Below are 23171 nucleotides of genomic sequence, written 5' to 3'. Positions count from 1 at the left end.
TATATTCTGTAAACCTATATTTAAGTAGATCAGCCATTTGCTACTTTTCTCTTGAATCAACATCTTGTCCTTTGAAAGAGTAGCAGCATTTCAGTGCTATTCCTGTATGTGTATAGTCAGTAATGTTTGTCAAGAGTTTTGGGAGAAAGGGACTACACAAATGTCAGTAGTTATTAATATTTGGATTTTTAAAATATATTTAACTATCAATGCGTTTTCCATAATCTATGACCAGAGGCCTATTTGTATCCCTCCAATTATAAACATTTTAAGTAAAAATAACCATTAGCCAACAATAGTATTTCTTCTGTTCATCCTTATAAGAAAAGTAATATTTATCAGCAATTAACAATTATGCTCAACTTCTTCAAGAGCCAAGTTTATTTTAAAATGTTTTTAGAGTCAAGTGGTTTAATGCCACTTATTCCTCTGGCCTTGGATAATTATTATGAAGAGGAGCTAGCTGACAGTGGAAACACCCACACACTCCACCATGCCCTTCCCTTCCTTGCTAGTGTCTTCGTTTGGCTGATTCCCTAACTGGTACATCATTCAGTCATCAGCTAAATAAAGTATGACTGACCCAGCAGTCCCCTATTCTAGCCCAGTTGTAGCCATTTCCACATTGTTATAATTGATTTTGTATCCCCTTCCTTCTAACTTCATCTCCGGATTGTAACCCCTGTGAGCGCAGAAATCCTACCCGGATGGAATGTACCCAGCTCAATTGAACTGAACTGAAATCTAAATCTTACTCAAGAGGCAAAACTCTTCTTTTAAATATGAGATCTGGTACAGCATACAGCTTACTAGCAAGAGGTCATAGCAAAGCCAGCAAAATGTTTTTTTACTTTTCTGCTAAGTGGTATTTCTACTCTGTTTTCTTCGAAAGATCCAATGTATTAAAAAAGGGGACAGAGGATAATGGAACAGTTGGGTTGACCTACAGTTGGTTCTCAAGTTCTCTAGTTCAAAGTCTAGTTTAGCTTAAAAAACAAAATTGATTTGAGGACCTCTCACCATGTGCCCCATCCACTCATGCATTTTTAAGAATTATACAAATTCCCACGTTTGGCATTGACTCATAAAGACAAGAATAGGTCAAAATGTAAGGCCAGTGCTATGTAAAGCAGTCTACAAATACAGACTTATCCTCTTTCTGGCTCAAGCCCTTCACTTTTATGTGCACTAAATTTCACTCTAGTTTTAATAATAATAACAATAAATATAATAATAAAACCTTGTTTATATAAGAGGTTCATCTAGTTAAAAATGCAGTGAGATTCATGGTACTTTATATGACCCAATTTATATTCCCTTTGATGATTTGAAGGTGATAACTTCATGTGATTCATTGCCACCTGGTTCTGAATTTTAATAACATAATGACTCATCATGATTTTTACATTTCTTAGAGAACCAGCTTGGCCAAACCATGGCAGTTGTTTTTACTGGGGTCATCTGAACTACGGTTCCCAGAATGCTCATGAAAGGGATATGCTTATGTGTTCGGAACAGCCATAATCCATCATGGCGGGTGCCAGGTCGACACATTATGAGTTTACAGTGTCAGCCCAGTAAATTAAAGCTTTGTTGTAGCCCAGCTTGCTATGCAATTATTTCCAGTTCATATCCTATAAATCATCACTCTTCACATGACAATCAACAATTCCCATCTAATATTCTAAACATCCATGTTTTGTGTTAATTGTGCTGTCTGATTGTGCACCTAGAACAATGTGGCATGACTGGTACTGAAGCTTAGAAAATAAATTCTACTATCACTAGAACCTATTTAAGGAATATTCTACCTCTTCACATGTTTGTCGAGCTGTTTTGTATTTATGTTGAAATAATAGGAAATGAATTTAAATAGAAACACTTCTCGTATCTTATCTCTGCAAACAAAAAAAACCATAATTTACAATAAATTAGCACCGCAGTTGTTAGTGTAGCTTGGCTCTATTTTGCAATTCTCACACCGAAGCTCACAAGTTGATGCTTTTTCTGATAAGGTAATCTTTATAAGGTAGTTCTGTAGGTGATTAAATCTGACAGATGCTAGTGAGATGGTGAAGTTCAGAGATGTAGCAGCAAACGCTTTAAAAAATTCTTGCTAAAATAATAAAATGCCTTATGATCTACCAGCAGGAAAATCGATCTAATAAAAGGATAAATCAATTATAAGGCTGTACTTCTGTGTCTACAACCAAAAATAAAATTATTTGCCAATGAGCAAGTAAGCAAACGAATTATAACAAAATAAACTGTAAGGAAAATGCTATTTTTTAGAATAAAGAATGACTAAAATATTATCTTCCCAGATGTTTCTTAGTATTTACCATCATTGCTGAAATGAACAGAATAAAATGTTTCAAATACAACTAGAAGCTTAAGAAATAAAATGTGCCTTTTCATAACATTTTGATATTCTATCTGTTCTTCAAAACATGCCTTGAACACCAGATCCCTCAAAGGTAAAAGCTTCATCTTCTCTGAGGACAATGATGATAATCAGGTGGCTGATGTTTACAATGATACCCCAATCCAAAACCGGTTAAGGCTCAGTTGTAGATTGTATAATTAGATTAACCTAATTAATACTATGGCTTAGTTTTGCAATTTACCTTTATTATTTGAATGGTTTTAGTCCTGGTTTCTTATTTCTAACAGGATCTCAAAACAGTAGCTCATTGTCCTTGCTTGTTTTTGATTACTTAAATGATGTTAGCTTTGCAGGAATAGATTGATACTACAATCTGTTGAAGCACTATATTACAGCATGTGCTGTTTTCTGATTTTCTTATCTAAATATCAGTTGCCTAATGTATGGAGTTCATTTATAAATACCAGGAAGTACCCTGCATCAAGTAAATTAACATGCTGGGCCACATTCTCTGGCTTCATTAGCAACCCTTCATGCCAGGGCTGTGTTCATACAAGTGTGAAAACCAGAACGATCCTTCAAGGCTTTTCCTGGCCTGAATAATTTCTTCATCAGGGAAAAGGCTACACTCATCCTAATATTCCAGTCTTACCATCACAGTCTATTCATTTGGCATAACTCCATCTCACATGGATGCCTTTTGGAAGAATCAAACCATTAATAGCGGGGAGAATATGTCCAGTCAAGAAGCCAGTCTGGACACCCAGATGAGGAGCAGTCTGAGTTATAGGTCATAGTAGATGGCCATAGTTGGGGGCATGGGCTGGCGGCAGGGAGGAGATACAGAAAAAAATCGTAAAATTTGGGACCTTGTATGTCAGTAGACTTCTATGGCAGGGGGAAATGGTGGTAGAATGATCTATTGACCACAGTGATTTTCTACATTTAATTATTCAATAAATATTTATTACTTCCCCATTGTTTATCCACTGCCTGCCAGGAGGTGAAGTGGTGAACAAAACAGACCAAGTCCCTACCCTCAAGAGATCTTTGTTTATCGTTACTGTAGACATAAATGACATGGAAATATATATTTAAAAGAAAAACAAGCTTCACATGTTAAGCTGTCTCTACATGCCTGGCATTTTGTAAGTGCTTTACACATATTGATTTAATCTTTACAAATCCCATGTGGTGGGTAACTACTATTATCCCCATTTTCTAGACAAGGACAGTGGCCTTTGTTGTAGGATCACGTATGAATAAGCATCCTCAGAGAGCTACAGTTATGCCTTATGACAATGACTGTGTTTCAATATAGCAGGTGATATTTTGGTGCAAAGAATTTTAAAATAAAATTTGTGCCTTCTGTTTTTCACTCAAAAGAAATGAATGATTCAAACTATGAAAACAGGTGTCTAAAATCTGTGAGACAGAACAAACATTATAGTTCCTATAGGACAGCTGTTGAGATCAAGCCAAAGCACCACTGGGTCTCCGCTAGAAGAGTAACTTGGTACAGCTGTCTAATTCCTTTCATGAAATGGATGGGACTGATCAGAAATTAGAGCCACAGGATGGACAATGAAACTCGTCCACAACAGAACGAATATCTCATTCACCCAGGTTTGACTTTAAAATTATATCAGCCATGAAAATTATTTCACTGTCTTCTGTCGTGAGTAATCGGGCTATATTTAATTTTAATCATTAAAATGTAAAAATAATAAAAGCCATCAAAATAGTCTATAGTCAATTTTCTGATAAAGCAAATTTGTTTTTTCCTCCATTTGTGATTTAAATGGCCTCCAGAAAGTTTTTTGGAACTAAGTGTTAATTAAAAATATGGAAATGGATTTAAAGCACATTACAGCACACAGTGGAAGAATAATCACAAGAGATTTGTTCACACAACCATACTCATTTCTCAACGTGTTTTTTAACTGTCTAGGTTATTGGTTGCTTTTCTGCATGTGCCTGTTCCTAGAAAAAACTGTGATTCCAAAGAAAACAGTAATTACAATTACAACAAATAAGACAAAATGCTGTTTGAGCGGGAACATGCAGTTTTAGTCACCAACAGCAAACTGATGCTCCTATACTTTCCTGTTTACACAAATGAATTAAGCATGTTCTCAAATTTGTTTATAAAACAAATGCCTTTTACATCTTGCCATCTTAAAAAAAATTACAATCTCCATGTCTTACTTTTGTTGAGTTAATTTGGAATTATGCACAGTAGGGCTGCGAGGAACCAGTGAACAAATTGTTTCTGAAATTCCCTGAGAACTTATGCTTCCAGATCCCTAGTATGCATATATCATTTTACTTTCCTGATCCTGTATTTTTTCACCTGTAAAGCAGAGAGAAACACTTTCGGGACTCCACAAAAAAAACAAAAAACAAAAAACAAACGAAAAAACAGTAGGGTTGCCCTTGCCACCAAGGATTAGGTGCATGGGCTACGGAGTCAAATAGATCTGGGCTCAAGTTCTGCCGGAATTTGCCATTCTCTAGTTAGTTGTGTGACCTTGACCGAGTTACCCAACCTCTGTGGGCTTTAGGTTCTTCATTCAAAAAATGAGGTCAATAAAACCTCTCTTCACAATGCAGTATGAATTGAAGGCCCTAATATTTATAATGTGCTTTCTAACTAGCTCAATGCCAGGTTCAGAGTAGATTCTCAGTAAACCAGAGTTTCTTTTCTTTATCAGCAACGTTCATTTTCCTGGATGGTGGCCAGTGCTGCCACAACACCAATGGGTACCATTCACATTTGTTTTGAGGATTGGAGATGCAGGTAGGTGGCCCATGGAGAGCAATGTGAACCATGGACCCTGGCATTGAGCAACATGAACATCAGAGATTTTCTGATGTTCATGTTACTTCCATCAGGAGCTGTGGAGGGGCAAATGGTATCTCTGAGGACTTCTCTAGAATTTTAGACCATACTGTGTAAAACAGCTCTTAGTTTAAGCAATGCAGTCATGTCAGTGAGAGATGGTTTTGTTGTTTGGCATTATAGTAATCGAGCAAATACTCTAGGACTCTTTCATAACTGAGAAATACATGTATTGCCCTGATGCAATAATAAACCATCAGATTTGCTTCTCCAGGGGGTACATTTTTCGTGTTAAACTTTTAAAACTGAACCATAGCAGATCAAACAAATTGGCAGCCCTGAAAATTTTTAAATGAATGGTTACCCTAATGGAGTATTTAACACCTAATGAATGCCACCTTTGTACAAAGACCTGAGCTAGGGTCCCAAGATGAATGACACGGTCTCTGCCCTCAAGTCATTTCCACAAAGTGGTGGGAAATCCCTCCTGCATGGCTGTAACTCCCAAGTACAATGGAACAAATACTCTGCAAGGAGAATAAGCAAAATCCTCTGAAGCACAAGGGAGACCAAGGAAAACTTCCCCGGAGTGAATGAGCTAGCCTGGCAGGGCAGATGGAATATCGATTGGCCAGGATTCGGAAGAAGTGCCCTCCAAGCAAAGAGGGCAGCACAGGCAACACTCATGGCTGGGAAAGCACCTCCATTCACCCTTGCTGGCTGGCTGGCTGGCTTTCTTTTTTCCCCACAGCAAATGTTTATCGAGCCCCCACTATGTTGTAGGCAGTGTGCATCATGGGAAAGTAGTAATGCGGTGTGGCTGGAGTTCATGATCTCTGAAGGCAAGATCTTGGCTCTGGAGGCTACCCGGTGGGCGCGGTTAAGAAAAAGAAGGGGGCAGGTGTGACACATCACAGAGGTGCCCCCAACACCTGATTTAATGTTAGGACCAAGGGAGAGGGACCAACTGAAGACAACCTCAACATTTTGAGTCCAGAAACCAAGAAGCCGGTGATGTCATTGAGTGATGAAGAAAATGAAGGAGGAACAGGTTTGTGGAAGATAATTAAGTAGAAATAAATGGACAAGCTGCAGCTTGTCTAAGATTCCATTAAGTACTGAGACTGTCATCCAAATATTCTTCTACATCATGACAGAAAAATACGGAATCTGAGGATCTGCAGAGCCTGGCAACTCCGAGGCTTGTATAATTAGAGAAAAGGCCACTTGAAATTTAGTAACGTAGGATATAGCATCTGTAACTGAACTAGAGATGACCTAGCCTCACCCCCTGATTTTACAAATAAAGAAAACATGCTCCAGAGATGCTCTCTACTGAGTGGCAGAGCCAATGCAGGACTCTGACTACACATTTAATGGGGGGGAAAAAAAAATCCAGATTTCTAAAACATTCAAATCTGGAATACAGATACCACCTAAATTTTTCAGAGTTGCCATGATTTCAGTTTCTTTTTAACAGATTATAAGCGAAAGGTCTTTTTGCAAAAATCTATTGCTATGTATGCCATTGTTCACAAAACCAGTTTTGTAATTAATTTCCAAGAATTCCGATTCCATGAAAAGCCTCGGAAACTTAGAGGACCTAGAGCTGTTCCTGGGAAGGAAAGACAAGACTCTTTTTAGGTTATTGAAATAATGACACCCCCATGTATATAATAATGGGCTGCCCGGCATGGAAGGAAGGGCCTGGGTGCTCCGTGAAAGAGCCCTGTTTCCAGAATGCCAGGGACACAAGAGTAATCAACAGCAGTTTTCTCAGAAGCACGAAAATCCTGCCCTGCTGATCAAAGAAGAATAACTACTGCACTTAAAGAACCAGTTAGTGGAGATTTTAAAAGGAGGGCTGGGGGAGGGATGGTGGAGGGAGCTAGGCTGAGGGGGAAATATTTATAACTGTGACAACATGTTTCCTTGTAATAATTTATGAGCCCACTGGAGAAAAAGGAAACACACAAACTATGAATAAAATATCCAAAATGTAAACATCATGCCTTCTGCGAATTTTCTTTAGTTAAAAATTAAAGTTGAGGTTGACTAAAGTAAATGACTACATTTTCGTGGTCTCTTATTTCCTTGATGCTAAGGGTTACCAACTGATTTACAACTTCCTGTGTTGTTTTTTAATCTATATTTGTCAGCATATTTTTAATGTCAGATTACTTAAAATAGACATCTTGGGTCTAAGAGGTCAGGAATAATAATAGTATGTTGACTGCTCTAAAGACTTCATAGCACTCTACAAACATTCTAGTTTGGCCTAAAAAAATAAAACTTTATATTTCTAAATGAAATTAATTTCAATATAGTTCTAAGAAATTTTTTTGTTTTGGAGGGGTTTTTTTTGCTTCCAACGGATGATGACTTCGGGACTGAAGGGCAAGTCAATTGGTATGCTTTGAAGTTAAGTAAATTACATGGATAGCTTTATCCAAATAGTTTCAGTCTCCTCTTACTCAGGTAATTTAAGCTGTGAAAATAACAGGAAGTCCGTGAAAAGAGAAAGACTAGAACCAAAGACTTAGGGTTCCTTCATTTACCGTAGTTTCTCTTCTATTCATTATGACTTATTGTCTCAGATGATTTCTGCAAATTCCAGGTACTTGCTCAAAAAGAGTATTCGCAAATATAAAGGCCATGAAATAATTTCATCTTCATAGAAGCTATCATAAGATATAATTAGAATGCAACATATGTAAAATCAATTTTTTAAATTTATATTTGAAAATTCAACACTGGCTTTCGGCAAAGATAATTGCATAACTCATCTTTATCATGCTGACTAATTTACAGATACTGATACTTAATTCTTGAAACAGGAGATAATTTAGAGTATTTCCTCAATTTTAAATATTAAAAACCATCAAGCTTTAAATAGAATGCCAAGATGAAGCCAAAACGCATTTATCCATGATCAGAACTGTTTGAAATACTTTACACTGAGTTCAAGGATATGCCTTTTAGAGTGTAACTTAGTAAGCTAAACAAATATACTCTTGAGTGGCTTTTTAAAAATATCTTGGATCCCTCTCCCACTCCCCCTGCTTGTGTTCCCTCTCTCACTGTGTCTTTCTCTGTCAAATAAATAAAATCTTTAAAAAAAATCTTTGAAAAGCATTAATTATTTTCCAATTATTTATAATAGAACCAACCATACTTTCCCTCTCTCACCCTGAGGAAGTTGCAAGATAAGGTCAATCTAAGAACCAAAAGTACAATGTTGAACTTAGCAGTTTCAAGAGCTCTGGCGTTTCAGTTTTCACAAGAAGGACACGCAAAAAATGTGTCCTATAGGCCCTAACTCCTTACCTTTGACGACATCTGTTAAAGGGAATCTTTTGGAAGTGAACTCAGTCTGGACAACCACAGACCACACTGGATGCTGAAAAACGAAAGGTGAAAAAAGTGATAAATTGGGTGGGGAAGGGGGGAGGGGCAGCTTTTCTAATTTGGAAAGTTAGATGTAAACATTCTCCTTTTCTAAATACATGGTTTGTCTCAGTCCCAATCGTGCCACAGAACAACTAACTATGTCGTGTTCTCTAGGTCTCCAGAGAGAAGTTATTTGGGTCCAAGGAATTCTTCAAATAAGATGACATTGGATTTATATTTGGTAATTTAAAGGCTGTGACTATATGGAAACAGGGTGATGGTGTGTCCTTATTAACAAACTCTTCTGCATTAGCTGGACTCTTGGGGCAATGTTAACAATTTCATATAGAAATAGCATGGACCAGTATTCTTAATATGGCTACTCTACTCTGTCTTCCAGCGCTGGCATTAGAAAGATGATCCTTTCAATAATAACAGTAATTATAAATAATAATAATAATACACCTTTGGGTTTAATAATACTTTCCCTTTGAAGAACTCCCAGAATTTTCATCCACATTATCTAATTTGTGCTTGAAACAATCCAATGAAGTAGCCAGGTAGCAATTATCATTATCCTACTCTTACAGATAAACAAACTGAGGCCTAGGGATTTTCTTAGCATCACACAATTAGGAATAGAGCCAAGTCTAAAGCCTATAATTCAGTGGTCTATCTTCCAGATTATTGCCATCTTTAGAAAATATCTGGGTATCTGAAGAACTGTTCTATCCCTCAGGAAATGTTTACACCAGAGCCAGATCAAAACATCTTTTCCTTTTAAATTGCATTTATACTACAAGAAGGTACTTTTTTTTTTTTCAAATTCATTAGAGAGGATTTTGTTGTCTGAGGTCATTAAGATAGGAGTATTCAGATTTCTTTTCAAATTGTAATGTTGGCCTTAAGTAGAACCACACTTGGAAATACTAAAGATGTCTAAAATACTCTGGAATCGGTTTCTTTCATTATTTCACTTTTTAAAAAAATTTCAAGCCCAAGTTAAACAAGATCAAATCAAGAGATATAAATAAAAATGGGCACAAGGTGTTAACTCAAGTGTCCTAGCCAGACTGCAATTTGGTTTACTGTGGGCCTGCCAACTTAAATTCCTCCTTGCCACTTCAGCTGGAATGGGTAGTCTTCATTTCCTGTCCTAACGTGTCCTGTGTCACAGGTCACTGTTGAGGTGATCGGCATGTGGATCTGGTGGTCTCAAAGCTCTGTTAAGTTATAGATGTTCAAACTGCCAGTATGTTGTGGATAAAAATAGAAGTTGTTATTAGATGTCTATTCATACCCTGCAGAAGCCTGGCAACATTTTGAACCTTTTCAAAATGTAAATACTGCATATTAAGCACAGGAAAGAAAATTAATATGCTGCATTTGCAAATTTATTTCCAAGTCAAAAATGCAAAGGGGGAGGAGGACTGTTGTAGCAGAATTGATATTCTACATTTATGGGGTATATTAAGAAGTTTGTAATGGCCTGAACACAAAAGAAAACACTTTAGAAATGGATTAATTGAAGTTTCTCTGATAATCTGAGCTTTTGAATTTCCTCTCTTTTGATTTTAAATTTATGGCCTCAGTATGACATTACCAGAGTTTATTGCATTTTGCAGGTGGCACTCATGTGTTGTTACTTTTTGTGTAGTATATTGTGGGCAAGGGGTTACAATTTTTGTCAAAAATTTCCAGAACCACACATGTACCTCTTCATTAGACTTGCAAATGAGTAATGCCTTTTTTCAAGGGGAGAAAATAGTTAAAACATTACAGGAATTTTTGTGCCTTTTTTCCTTAGTTAGTATTGGGAAATGTTTGCAATAAAGTTTGCTTTTTGAAACTTTCACATTTTATAGTAAGTTTTGATTTACATATGAAGTCATCATCTGACAATTTGAAACAAATGTCTTTTTAAAGCATACCAGTTTCTTGTATGTATTTCTATCGCTCCAAAAAAGTTTTAACGGATTTATCTTGCTTTCTGCTATTCAAAACAATGGTGAGTTGTCATTTCAATGGCATGTTTTAATATCTTGAATATTTTAATAATTGGATTTAATCATTTAGTAATTGCCACCTTGATCATAGATGTCTTCAGTACAACCACTACCCACAAATCCATCCACAAGTTTTTCCAAAGAAAAACAATAAAAAAATAAGTAACAAAAAAAAAACATTTAAAAAACAACACAATAACAAAAACAGTAAGCCAGAGTTTGTACTATCAATAATACTAACACATAAAATAGAAAAAGAAAGCATGAAGTAACACAATTTTCAGATATAATTTTTATACTTCTTCTCAGACACAGTAAGATCCGAAGCAGATTCTAATTCCTATAAGCATTCTTCAAACCTACACTGACCCTGTACTTAGTTCCAGGAGGACTCAAAATTCCTATCACTTATTCCCATGATAAATGTCCATTTTATATTGAATATGTAACATCTTAAAAGTATTCTAGTGATTTCATTTGGCTTGTAAAGATCTTGGATTTTTTAAAACCTACAGAATATTTTAGTGATGAAATTTTGTACTTATGAGTATTAAATTATACCAAAAAGCCATTTACTTGATATTCTTTAAATACCATAGCACAATTCAACTAAAGCTTAGATTGTAAACCATCTTAAATAACACTAATGCAGTGTGCACGTAATGAACAATATAGCTAACTTAAGTTAATTTTCATGTAACAGATAACATCTGGGGGAAATGTATATTGGTAAGTTATGCAAAACTAATTTTCTAGCGACCACATCTGTAGAAGTTATTTATTGTATGTTCACTTAACAGTCCATTATTCTGTTTAGAAATCTATTCTCTTCTTTATTAGAGCTTTTAATGTACTCACCTTGGTTCAAATGGTCTGCTCATTATCAGAAAAAATATAAATGGCATTCACATGGAACAACATGATTGTTTTTATTATATCCATTTGTGTGCAAGCATTCAAAAATGGCAAGAGAAACACATTTATTGCTTTACATTCAAAGTAATATTTAGGGGGTATTTGAAAGTCAAGCAAAACCAATCATTTGGCCAAATGGATGTATGTGTATAATCAGAAACTCCTGATTTTTAATCTCAGCATTAGGCCTCAGGCAAGTCACTTAAAGTCTTTTCCTTTGTTTCCTGATCTGAAGATTATGGGTGCTATTCTCTTAGAGAAGAAGAAAGGGTGCTTGCTAAATCAGGGTACGAAATAGGAGCATTTTTTTAATAAACATACTTGATCCTTTTTCTGTTTTTATTTTCCTAGGTTTAAGAGGTAACATATTAGACTTTTGAGGAAAAAAATATGAGACAATTACAATGCTACAGGAATGTATAAAATAGTTATAAAACTAGCTTTATTTAATTTGCCCCAACTATTCATAGACTTGAGGAAATTATAACGTTCTTTCAGAAAATCTAACTTAATAAAGCTGACCATGTCTTTCTGTTTTAAATAGATTTTATTACAGAACCAGTGATGTTGTAAAACATGAGGTTTTGTTAAAAAAATACAAAGGCCTAATTGTATTTTTTAAGAAAGTATTGCATCAGACGGTTTCATTTAAACATATTTGCTGGCTCTGTGCTCTCACCACAATTATTGATTCTAATTTTCCTTAAACTTGTTTTTTAAAAAGATTACTTAATGGGGGGAAAAATCACTATGATGCTTCTGGCACTAGGTTTATTTCAAACTGTATATTTGACAGTATGCCTTCTTATTATTAATGAGATGACTTTATATTTACCCCCATCTGAAACTGGGACATTTCTTTCCTTTGTAGTATCTTAGTAACAAAGCCAAATGTAACTCTCTGTGAAAGAGAAAAATGTAGCTATGATCTGGTTCACTGATAGTATGCAAAACACTCTGAAGAAATTCTCACCCCCAGTTTTTGTGCAGGAATTAAATCAAATGAATACCTGTATGAGCTATGAGCTATATTCATAAAAATCAAGCAAAAGAGATTCTTGGGATAAACAGGAGTTTCACTCCATCAAAAAAAATAATAATAATGTGGGTCTGGGAGTGGTCCAAGTTCCCGAGTATGTGCCCAGTACACACACACACACACACACACAACCAATGCCAAAGACCAGGAAAAGTGGATAGTTGGCAAGTAGTTCAGATGAGCCTTGTAAAGAAACGTGGACCACAGAGGTGTGAGGGACGAAACTTGCACACAAATATCTGCTTGCACTCATGTGTATGATCCGATGGAAAAAAGGGCACAAGGGGAGGCGGGGGGAATCGGCTACCACCAGGACGTGGAGGCCATCTGCTGTGAACTTCCACCAAGGGCACAGAAACAATTTGCAGAAATAGCCTGTGTGTAGAAAAGCAGAGTTGCAAGACAAATTTGGCAAGAGCAACAAAATAAAATTCTGCTTCATTAAAAGAAATATTTTACCTTGAAGATTTGCTCATGCTTTCTTTCTCTGGGTCTACGGTAAATGCAGTAAACCCTATTGGGTTCCTTTCTCTCTGCTTTCCAATGGCTAACTCAGCACCACTTCCCCCAAATTCCTATTCCTCACCCTCTGTGAAAGTCTATACCACTCATCATCTGCCCTCGTCTCTAGATTCCCATGTGCAGCTTATTTATTTTACTGATAATGTTGCAAAGGACACTAAATTATATTTAGCTGTTTCATTTTCCTAGCTTGGTAAAATAAAGAGCAATATAAGGTGTGGGAGGATGAAAAACAAGCATGATGAAAAAAGGTACAAATAGTTTTGTGGGAAGAAGAAAATGTTTGTATGTCCCATTTAGGGGAAAAAATGACATGAATATGATGACAGAAAAGAATTGTTCTTATATATATTTTTTTAGATTCTATTTTGATTAACATTTAGTCAACTTAAGAAGAACGATCTGGAATGATGTCACCTAACAGAATAGAGATTAAGTGATTAATAGTAATAATTTCCAAGTATGGCAACATGATGACATGGATACTGAAAACTGCCCAGGACAAGAAGTTGGCACAGCAGGGTTTAACTCCCAGCCCGGGCACTAAGTGATGATTTGACCTTAAGCCAACCATTTAATCACTTGGTTTCCAAATTGTGTTGACTACAGAGTCCTAACACTTCAGTTCTTCTCTATATTTATACTAAGCAGCAGCTTCCTATAAAATCGAATTAAAGTTAATAATATGAATTCAATGCAAAATACACTGGGATGACCAAGCAATAGCTTGAGCTTTCAGGACATTCCCAAACCTATCTAAATAAGAAAACATTATTAATATTCAAACGATGAAACATTACAACCTATAAGTTATACATGACCACATGTTTAACAGGTAAGTTAACTTGAAATATTGTGGAGAAGTTAGAAACGAATGGATGATGATTTCAGGTTTTTCCAAGTCCCGGAGGATGGTAATTAGCTGGTGATTTTATGCATTTCCAGAGTTTTGTCTTTAAACATGTATGTTCAGGGTCTGTCTTTGTCAGCACATGGTGGGTGGCTTCACCTCTGGGCCTCAAAAGCAAGCTCACTGTATAAATGAGAACATCAACATACCGATGCACAGTGAGGAATGCAATAGGCATGAAGATCAAAGCACTGAGCAGGGTACATCTTTATAGATCAATGGAGATGGGAAGTCAAATTATGATCAAGATGTTGCTTGTTAAACACAGAATCAGAACAAGAGGAACTAATTAAATGATTCAGATGTTTGCTGTAATCAGTACCCTCCTCTCTTTCTCACCTTCAAGTCACAGTGGGATGGACACTGCTTAAGTTGACTTGACTCCCGTTTCTTCATTTCCAGTGTTGACCAACCATCGCCCTCCCTCAGATTTACACACTTGCTACAAAATTCTGAAGTGCTCACGGTGAGGTCTTGCCTCACCCTCTGTGTTTTTGGTTGGTTTTGCAGATCTCCTCTCTGATTCATAGTGTACTGGCTTTATGCATTAACCTTCAGAGTCTTTATTGTCCTCATCACCAAGTTCTCGGTGGCCACTTTGCCATTGCCCCCAAGAATGGCCACACTCTGCTGAGTAACATTGATCACAATTAGGCTGTTGGTGAATGTTTCAAGCACCCAAACTCTGCCAGAACTGGAGAAGGTATACGGAGGATCTAAAGCACAGTCTCTACCTACAGAGAGTTTGTAGGCAACAGGAAGGGAACACTGACACATAAAACATTTAAAGATCAAGACAGTATAAAATGAAGTCCTTTATACACAAACAATGAATCATGGAACACTACATCAAAAACTAATGATGTAATGGATGGTGATTAACATAAAATAAAAAATTTTTTAAAAAATGAAGTCCTAAGCCACACAGTATAGAAAGAGAATAAGACAGTGGGAAGAATAAAATGCTAATTATCAGATACAGAGATACAGAGAGCAAAAAGCAAAAGAGAACTAAGAGGGCAGTGGTATCAAGCATTCAGAGGAAATAGCACTTAAAATATAATAGACTTGGCACTATATATATGCATATGCACACTTATATAAAATTATATGCACATTAATTATACACAATTATATATTATCATATAATTTTAATTAATTTAATTGATAATAGGTTGTATGATATATGTTATATAATATGTGCTGTGTATTATATCCTATATATTCATTACAATATAGAAAGAGAAATGAATGAATTGGCTGAAATTGTGGTTAGTCACCATGATACAGCTCTTTTCTTCCCCTCCAGCAAGTGTTAGAGGTTGTCAAGGCTTCACGTGGTCTCTTTCCGGATCCTCTAGAAGAAGGAATCTCATTTGATATTTATTCAACATTCATAGAGCCACCTCCAACATTGGATACAGAAATGAAGGTAGGTTTCCTTCTGTCTCTTAATTCACCTTGTCTCAGCATTTTATTCTCTATGGGCAGGAGGGAAAAAACCAAATGCTCTTCCATTTTCTTTCCCTCTGATTTTCCCCAGTTCAGTATAAATATTTCTTTTAGGGTTGACTTGCTGGTGGGCCAGCTGAGGATGGCTCAGCAATTTCAATCTCTCCACTTCCACTTTCCTCAGAGTAAGCACTGATTAGCAGCACCATGACTTGATCTGTCTTGATGCTCATGAATAACAGAAATGCAGGATAACATCCAATCAAAATCTTCCAGACCAACATCATTCCTTGTAAAAAAGTACCCAGGGGAAGTTTTAGGTTACATATAAATCACTGAACGTTCCAGAAGTCACCTGAGTGTTCTTTATTTTTAATATTCCAGGGATTGGATCAAGAACAAGGCCCTGAGGAATCCCAGTCAGAAGCCAACACTTCCAACGTGGATCCTTTAGTGGGTTTCACCATCAAAGATATAAAAGCAGTTCTGGATCAAGTCACAGATGATATTTTAATTGGCATTCAGGTACTCAGCCTTGATAGTGTGCTCACTTACTTTATTATTACTGGTTAATTAGCCAACCTGAGCCTTAATGTCTGTAAACACTACCCACACTCTGCCAGCAAGAGTGATGCTTATGATGGAGGACTTCAATTTCACATCTCCCCGTAATTCACAGTTGAGTCATCTGAGACTCAATAAGATCACACGAAACAGGTTCCCCAACAGCACCTAGAGTAGGATGTGTTGTCAGTTTCCACAATCATCCGTCATCAAAACCCAAAAAGTAAAACGGTAAAAACTTCGTGCCCATCATACTGTAAACATGGCTCATGCAAGAGTAAATGGAGTACCTTTCTAACAGCAAACACAGAAGATCAACCATAATTCTTAGGTAAGTCTTCCCACCAAATTTCTAAAGAGAGGCCTTCAAATCCTTGAACTCCCTCTCGGAGAGTTTGTTCCTTTTTATGTACCACTAATAGCTAAGCAATATACACCAAAGGCTACCTGGAAATGGTGATGGGATAGCCATCCCGGTAGCAACTGCCACTCAGGGATCAGTCAGCTTAACTTTATGTCTAACCTTTCTTTCCTGTCAAAACAAAACAAAACAAAAACCCATCTCTACCTCAACACAAAGATTTGCATCATTTTTCAGGCAAAATGGTTAAATAAGTGAATTGCATACTTTAAGAAGATTTACAATTTCTTGTAGAAATGACCATGAATCAATAGAACAACAAACTACATGTTTAAAATATTAATGCATCTCAGGGAAAGATTTAATTGTTATCTGAACATAGATGATATATAAAAAGCACACTATATTAACAACTAATTTAGAAAGAGCAAAAGATTAGCTTGGCATAAGCATACCTTGTTACTTGTCTAATCATCAAACTTTAATGCACTATTTATATAACATTTAATGATTTGATACCAACAGAATCAGCCAAAGTCCTCAGCTTAATAAGGGGTGTTTAGTGTTTACCAGAAATAGTGGTAGAACACGTTTTACACAAAGCTTTATTGTTAACAATCCCATGAATGTAATAACTGGTTACTGTGTGGAAGGGCAGAGTGCAGTTGAATTAAACTGAGTTCAGAACATATCTCCTTTTTAGATTTGATAACATTTCATCTAAATATAGTTTATGTATAATCATGGCCCTGGGCTCCTTTGCCAACCGGCAGCTCTGAAATTATTGCTGAGGAACTACTAGACAGTAATAGAATTGTTTGCAGGCCCCCAAAATTGAAAACATCTTTACCAAGGCCATGTTCCATGTAGTGAGCAGTGTATTTTTAACTGTTCATTGAATTTTTTTTTTTTTTTTACTGTTAGAGTTTGCAACATTTATACCACTACTCTATAACAGAAAGAATATGATTGCTGTATATGTGTGTTATTGTCCCTTTGGCCTAAAGCCAACCTTGCTGCGGCTGGAAGTTCATTAGCTTGTTCGTCTAAATGCAATTAGGCATAGAAAGGACTTGGACCAGAGGTGGGGGATGGAGATCCTTTAGGTGCCACAATCATTTCCATTTTAAGTGGATTCATGGACATTAGTCTGGGCCAAATTACTGCCAATTTTTCAATAAAATGGCTTGGTGATGTGGATTTATACAATGTCTCAAGTTCTAGCAAACCCCTTTATGTCTTTTCTCTCAATAGTCCTGGTAAACTACATGAGAATGAGCCAGGCACTTCCCTGATAAATAAATTGAAAAATGATAGACACGGAAAGACTAAATCATTTATCCAGTGTTTCCAGGGTCAGAAACTGTTGAAAGACCCTGAATGGGAGCTGTGACCTGGATTCTCGTTCCAATCCCAGTGTTATCCGCAAAAACCACACAACCTCTAATATCACGACCAGACTACTTTGGACTTTAATACTCCGGTGGTATGGCACGATTTCAGTGCTTACCCTTGTGTCTTGGTCAAGTCCCAAGTTTAATTACTCTCTGCCTACCTAAATTTTTTCCCCTGTTTTAGATAGGTGAGTTATTTTCCCCTTCTAAACCCTGCCTTCCAATGTTGCTGGCTCTTAAAACTACAGCATCCCTGTTCAAAGGTAGCCACATGTCAGTGGTCAGTGTAGGAACACGTTGACTTGCTGTAGGACCATTTAATGAGTTAGTTTTTGCAAGATGTTTTCAATTTTCCAATAGTTTTTTTTTTCTCCTTTATTTAAGAGCCATGCTGTTATTATAATTTTTGGAGGAAAAGGCAGTAGAGAATTCATGTTTTGAATACAGTTTTTAGAGCTCCTTCTCCAGCGTGGTTTCAGGCATTTTTCCCTTTCTATAATTCAGAAATTTCAGAGAATGTAGTGTGAATCTTTAAATTTTTTATGTTAATCCACTTACTTTCCCATTGACAAACTTTATAGTTCTAGAGATTTATTAAGAATGAAGTTATCTTGGCCCTGAGATATTAATTAAAATTATACTGGATAGAGCAAACATTTTAAGCTTATATAGTTTAGGTATTTTAATTTTAAAGATACATTCAAAATGAAATTATTTTGGCCCTGAGTTGTATAATAAAATTATACCCAATGGAGCAAACTTTAATATATTTAAAGAATTACGTTTCAGAAAAATATGAATACTAACACTACATTCTTACATTAAATGCTGGCTGTTGGCCCTAAGCAACAGGGTAAAATAATGTAAAAACCTTGAGGGAAGTTTGCCATCTTAGGACTAGGTATTTTTAGGTCAACTTGAAATTCCAGGTTAGAAAAGCTGAGTGGGGGGCGCCTGGGTGGCTCAGTTGGTTGGGCGTCTGCCTTCGGCTCAGGTCATGATCCTGGAGTCCTTGGATCGAGTCCCGCATCGGGCTCCCTGCTCGGCGGGGAGTCTGCTTCTCCCTCTGCCCCTCCCCCCTCTCATGTGCTCTCTCTCTCTCATTCTGTTGCAAAAAAATAAATAAATAAATCTTTAAAAAAAAAAAAAGAAAAGAAAATCTGAGTGGGAGAATACCTCAAGGTAGTGGTCAGTGAGAGGCTATTGAGCCCAGGTCATGGGTTTTCCATTCTTCCCTTAAAGGCAATAGAAACTTTTCCTACGCTAGTGGTTGGTGGGATAGCTAATCTGCTCAGCAGTGTTCCGAGGAATAACAAGGAGACATGGTAGACTAATGACAACCTCGTTCTTGTCCAGAGCAGGAGGCTTTTCGTCCAGGTTCTGCTGGTTGGGTCTGAACCGAAGTACTGATCACCACAGGCTAGAGATCTGAAATGTAGCTCTCCTGTCAGCACCCAACGCTATTCGGCATGCACCTTACCCTCACGAACTTTCTCCCGCAAGCCCACACCTGTGTCGATGAATTTTGTCTCAGTGAAATACCAGAAAGGTCTCCAAGTTAATGTGCAAACACTGGTGACACCATGAAACAGAAGCTGGTAGATGATAGTAGCTGCGTCCTTGGTTGAAAGAAAGGAAATTATTAGTGGACATTGAGCACATTAATTGAAAGTGGGAAGAATTGGCTGTTTAGTTAGAGCGGTGCTTCTCAATTCTTTGGAATTGTGACAAGATTATTTCTTCAAACCGTTTCAATTCCTCTATGGTCTAATAGGTTGCACGCCAGAAAGAAGCAAGAGTAACATATTTTAAAAATCTCCTACAAGGCTGTATTACTGAAATATAACATTGGTGAATATATCAGAAAATTAAGAGTTGGAATTATGAATTTAAAAGTTAGCATATAATGTTAACATACTTAATTTTTAACTACTTAATTTTTCAGATAAGAACTAATCCCCAAAGTGGCTCAGGGACTTGTCCAAGGCTACATAACTAAATTAATCCCTATGTCTCCGTCTCCTAGACCAATGTTCTTTCCACCTCTACTAAAACCATGACCAAGGGGATTAGTGATTCCTGAAAAATGACAGAGTTCCTTTGTAACCTGGAGGACGATGTTCATTCTTCCTTGCCCCCTCCACCCAACCACCAAGAAAGGAAAAATGAAAAAAATGAGAAGCCAGAGGCCAGAGCTTCATCTAGGGCTTGATAAAACTTGAGCCAGGGGCGCCTGGGTGACTCAGTTGGTTAAGCGTCCTATCCTTGATTTCAGCTCAGGTTAGGATCTTGGGGTGGTGAGATGGAGCCCCATGTCAGGTCCGCGCTCAGCAGGGAGTCTGCTTGAGATTCTCTCCCTCTCCCTCTGCCCCACCTCACGCATGCGTGCTCTCTCTCTCTAAAATAAATAAATCTTTAAAAAACAACAATGAAAAAAAACTTGAATCAAAAAGATGGGTACTCACATAAGGATCCAGAATTGTTGACACCAGTGTGATCTTTTCAGAAATATTGATTCTTACCATGAAGGTGAAACAAAATCTCATCAGATAAGGTAACCAGAGTGTACACTTCAAAACTATCTATTAGTTACACTCATAAATAAATAAATAAGAATGAAAATTTGTATGTAGCCCAAAACAGTATTTGATTTTTTAAATTTATTCTGTATAAATTGAAATAACAGAAGTTTCTCAAAATACAGTTACCCCGAAGACATCAAATTATGTTATAGACGTTAACATTCTAAACTTCAAATTGCTTATTAATAGTTATGTGTATAAACTACTCCTCATACACTCGTAAACGTTTTTTAAATCACCTAAACAAAACACCAGTTTTGCCACATCGCTCACCACTGGCTTCTCTATACATAATTTTATTACCCATCATGAAAAAAAGGAAGACATTTCCGGGACTACTAATGTTCAGATAACGTGGAAGGATTTCTGGAATTTTGCGGGTAGCAATGTCAGCCCAGAGAATATCACTGCCAGAGGCTAAATGCTATCACAGCTGCGGCAAACACTAAAACCTGTCAGCAATCACATACTTTTTTTCTACCCAAACTATACCACAAAGTGGCATAATTCCAAGAGTTATAATGTCTGATGAATATTCTTAATTATGAGAATTATTTTAGTTGTGAGATTATTTGTGTTGTGATTTCACAACAGAAGTTTTTTGAGATCCCGTTTAGAATGTATTTACACAGGAGACAAAAACATCATTGCAAAGGGGTGGGGGGGACACACAACACCGCACTAACTGAGCCCAGAGCAGTTATTCTGATTCGGTGCTTATTGGTAAAGTCCGTCTGAAAATACAGATAAATTATCCTATCTTCCAACACAAGGCTATGTGAAAAATGGCTGTCCAAATACCACTTCCTGTTCATAGCAGCCATGCTATACATCGGGAATGTGCAGAGAAATATGATAAAGTGTTATCACATCACTACAGGCTGAAACACGGCTCTGTCTGCAAAACAGGAAGGTGTGTGAGGGATAATGTCAGTCTTTAGGCACTATAGTATGTCAAAACCACAAAGACAATGTGCAGCAAAAGATAGCTCCATCATAACCACTTTTTTATGATTGTCTTCACAGACCGCGATAAACGAAAAGCTGCAAATACAGGAAGAGGCCTTTAATGCACGAATAGAAAAATTGAAAAAGGCCTGAGGACTCAGTACAAGGAGAGTGATGCTAAACTTCACAGAAACAAACACAACCAGCCAGAATAGTCGACTCTCCAGAGCAGCATATCTCCTTCATTTCGTTGGGAGAGGAAAACCAAGCCTCACATTTTATTATCCTAACTAATTAGAAAAGTATTGGCCCCCATTTTGCTATCTCCTGTCCCGTAACAGCCTCCAAATTTATGGCACTAAGTGTAATAAGAACATTTTGTACACAAGAGTTTGGAGAATTATATATAAAAATACAATTACTTTTACGATACCCCTTTGACATTTTGACTAATAAATGCTATTCATCTTCAGGGAGAGTGAAGCCAACATTTTTAAATAAGGAAAAATAATAATAATTTTATCCATATTGACCCAGTGAGCTGCCATATTACTGGAGCCCTGTGAACAGATACCACACTGCCAAGGATAAAACTTGCTAACAATAGCAATTAAAATGCATACACTATGGTTCCCACCCCCACCTTAAATCACTTGGTTTTCTTATTTAAATGTTTCAGTGTAAAACTAATTTTCTGAAATTATATAATGCAGTTTGAAGCACTTTAATTTATTCTGTACTACATTTGTTATTTCTAATCTTGTTACTCTCCCAGGAGAATACATGACCTATATAAAAAGAAGCAATGTATAAATGGTTATTAAAGACCAACCTATATATAGATTGTAAAAATCTTAAATACAAATCAAACTCACAGAGCTCTTCAAATTAACCATTATATTGCAGTAGAATGATTGAAAACATCTCAAGCCTTTAAATACCTTTATTAAAATATGATTTTAGAAGAAAAATATCTATTTGCCAACTGATTGTTTCAGGTTGGATAAATTAAATTAATTACTAGCTAGGTCCTTTCCAAATTTCTTAACTTCAGAGTATTTGAGAGTGGAGAGCATTACTAGGAAGGGGAGAGTTCCTTCCAGAAGTTTCCAGTTTAGGAGTGCCTCAGTGGCTCAGTCGGTTAAGCGTCTGCCTTCGGCTCAGGTCATGATCTCAGAGTCCTGAGATGGAGTCCCACATCAGGTTCCCTTCTTAGACTGCTTCTCCCTCACCTTCTGCCTGCCGTTCCCCCTGCTTATACTCTCTCTCTCTCTCTTTATCTCTCTGATAAATAAATAAATAAAATCCTTTTCTTTTTAATTTGAGTTGATAAAGGAATATACACACTCAGTTAAAGACAACAACAACAAAGTGTAGACAATGAAAAATAAATTTCACCGAAGCTGGGTACCCCCATTTCTCTCCCCATGAGGCAACCATGGCTTCCAGTAAATTCTTTTTTTTTTAAGATTTTATTTATTTATTTGACAGAGAGAGAAAGAGAGCGCAAGAGGGGGAGCTGCAGAGGGAGAGGGAGAAGCAGACTCCCCACTGAGCAGGGACCCCAATGCGGGGCTCGATCCCAGGACCCTAGGATCATGACCTAAGCTGAAGGCAGCCATTCAACTGAGTGAGTTACCCACGCACCCCCCAGTAAATTCTTTTTTTTTTTTAAGATTTTATTTATTTATTTGAGACAGAGAGAATGAGAGAGAGAGAGCACATGAGAGGGGGGAGGGTCAGAGGCAGAAGCAGGCTCCCTGCCGAGCAGGGAGCCCGATGCGGGACTCGATCCAGGGACTCGATCCAGGGACTCCAGGATCATGACCTGAGCCGAAGGCAGTCGCTTAACCAACTGAG

The 23171-nt window shown here is 37.0% G+C and overlaps 1 protein-coding gene across 1 annotated transcript in view; it reads left to right on the top strand.

Moving 5' to 3' along the window:
* The window catches only part of CABCOCO1 (ciliary associated calcium binding coiled-coil 1), a 73127-nt gene extending 51088 nt beyond the window's left edge, over positions 1-22039 (top strand). Inside the window, exons 4-6 of the mRNA XM_081823103.1 lie at positions 15301-15442; positions 15847-15987; positions 21390-22039. Coding sequence (XP_081679229.1) covers positions 15301-15442; positions 15847-15987; positions 21390-21464 — 358 coding nt within the window. The 3' untranslated portion in view covers positions 21465-22039. The remainder of the gene's footprint in view (positions 1-15300; positions 15443-15846; positions 15988-21389) is intronic.
* Positions 22040-23171: the final 1132 nt, after the last annotated feature.

This window comes from Leptonychotes weddellii, chromosome 6 (genome assembly GCF_054177405.1).
Source record: "Leptonychotes weddellii isolate Sample4059 chromosome 6, ASM5417740v2, whole genome shotgun sequence".
Lineage (NCBI taxonomy): Eukaryota > Metazoa > Chordata > Mammalia > Carnivora > Phocidae > Leptonychotes > Leptonychotes weddellii.
Note: the sequence above shows the minus strand (reverse complement) of the source record. Positions and strands in the feature narration are given on the sequence as shown.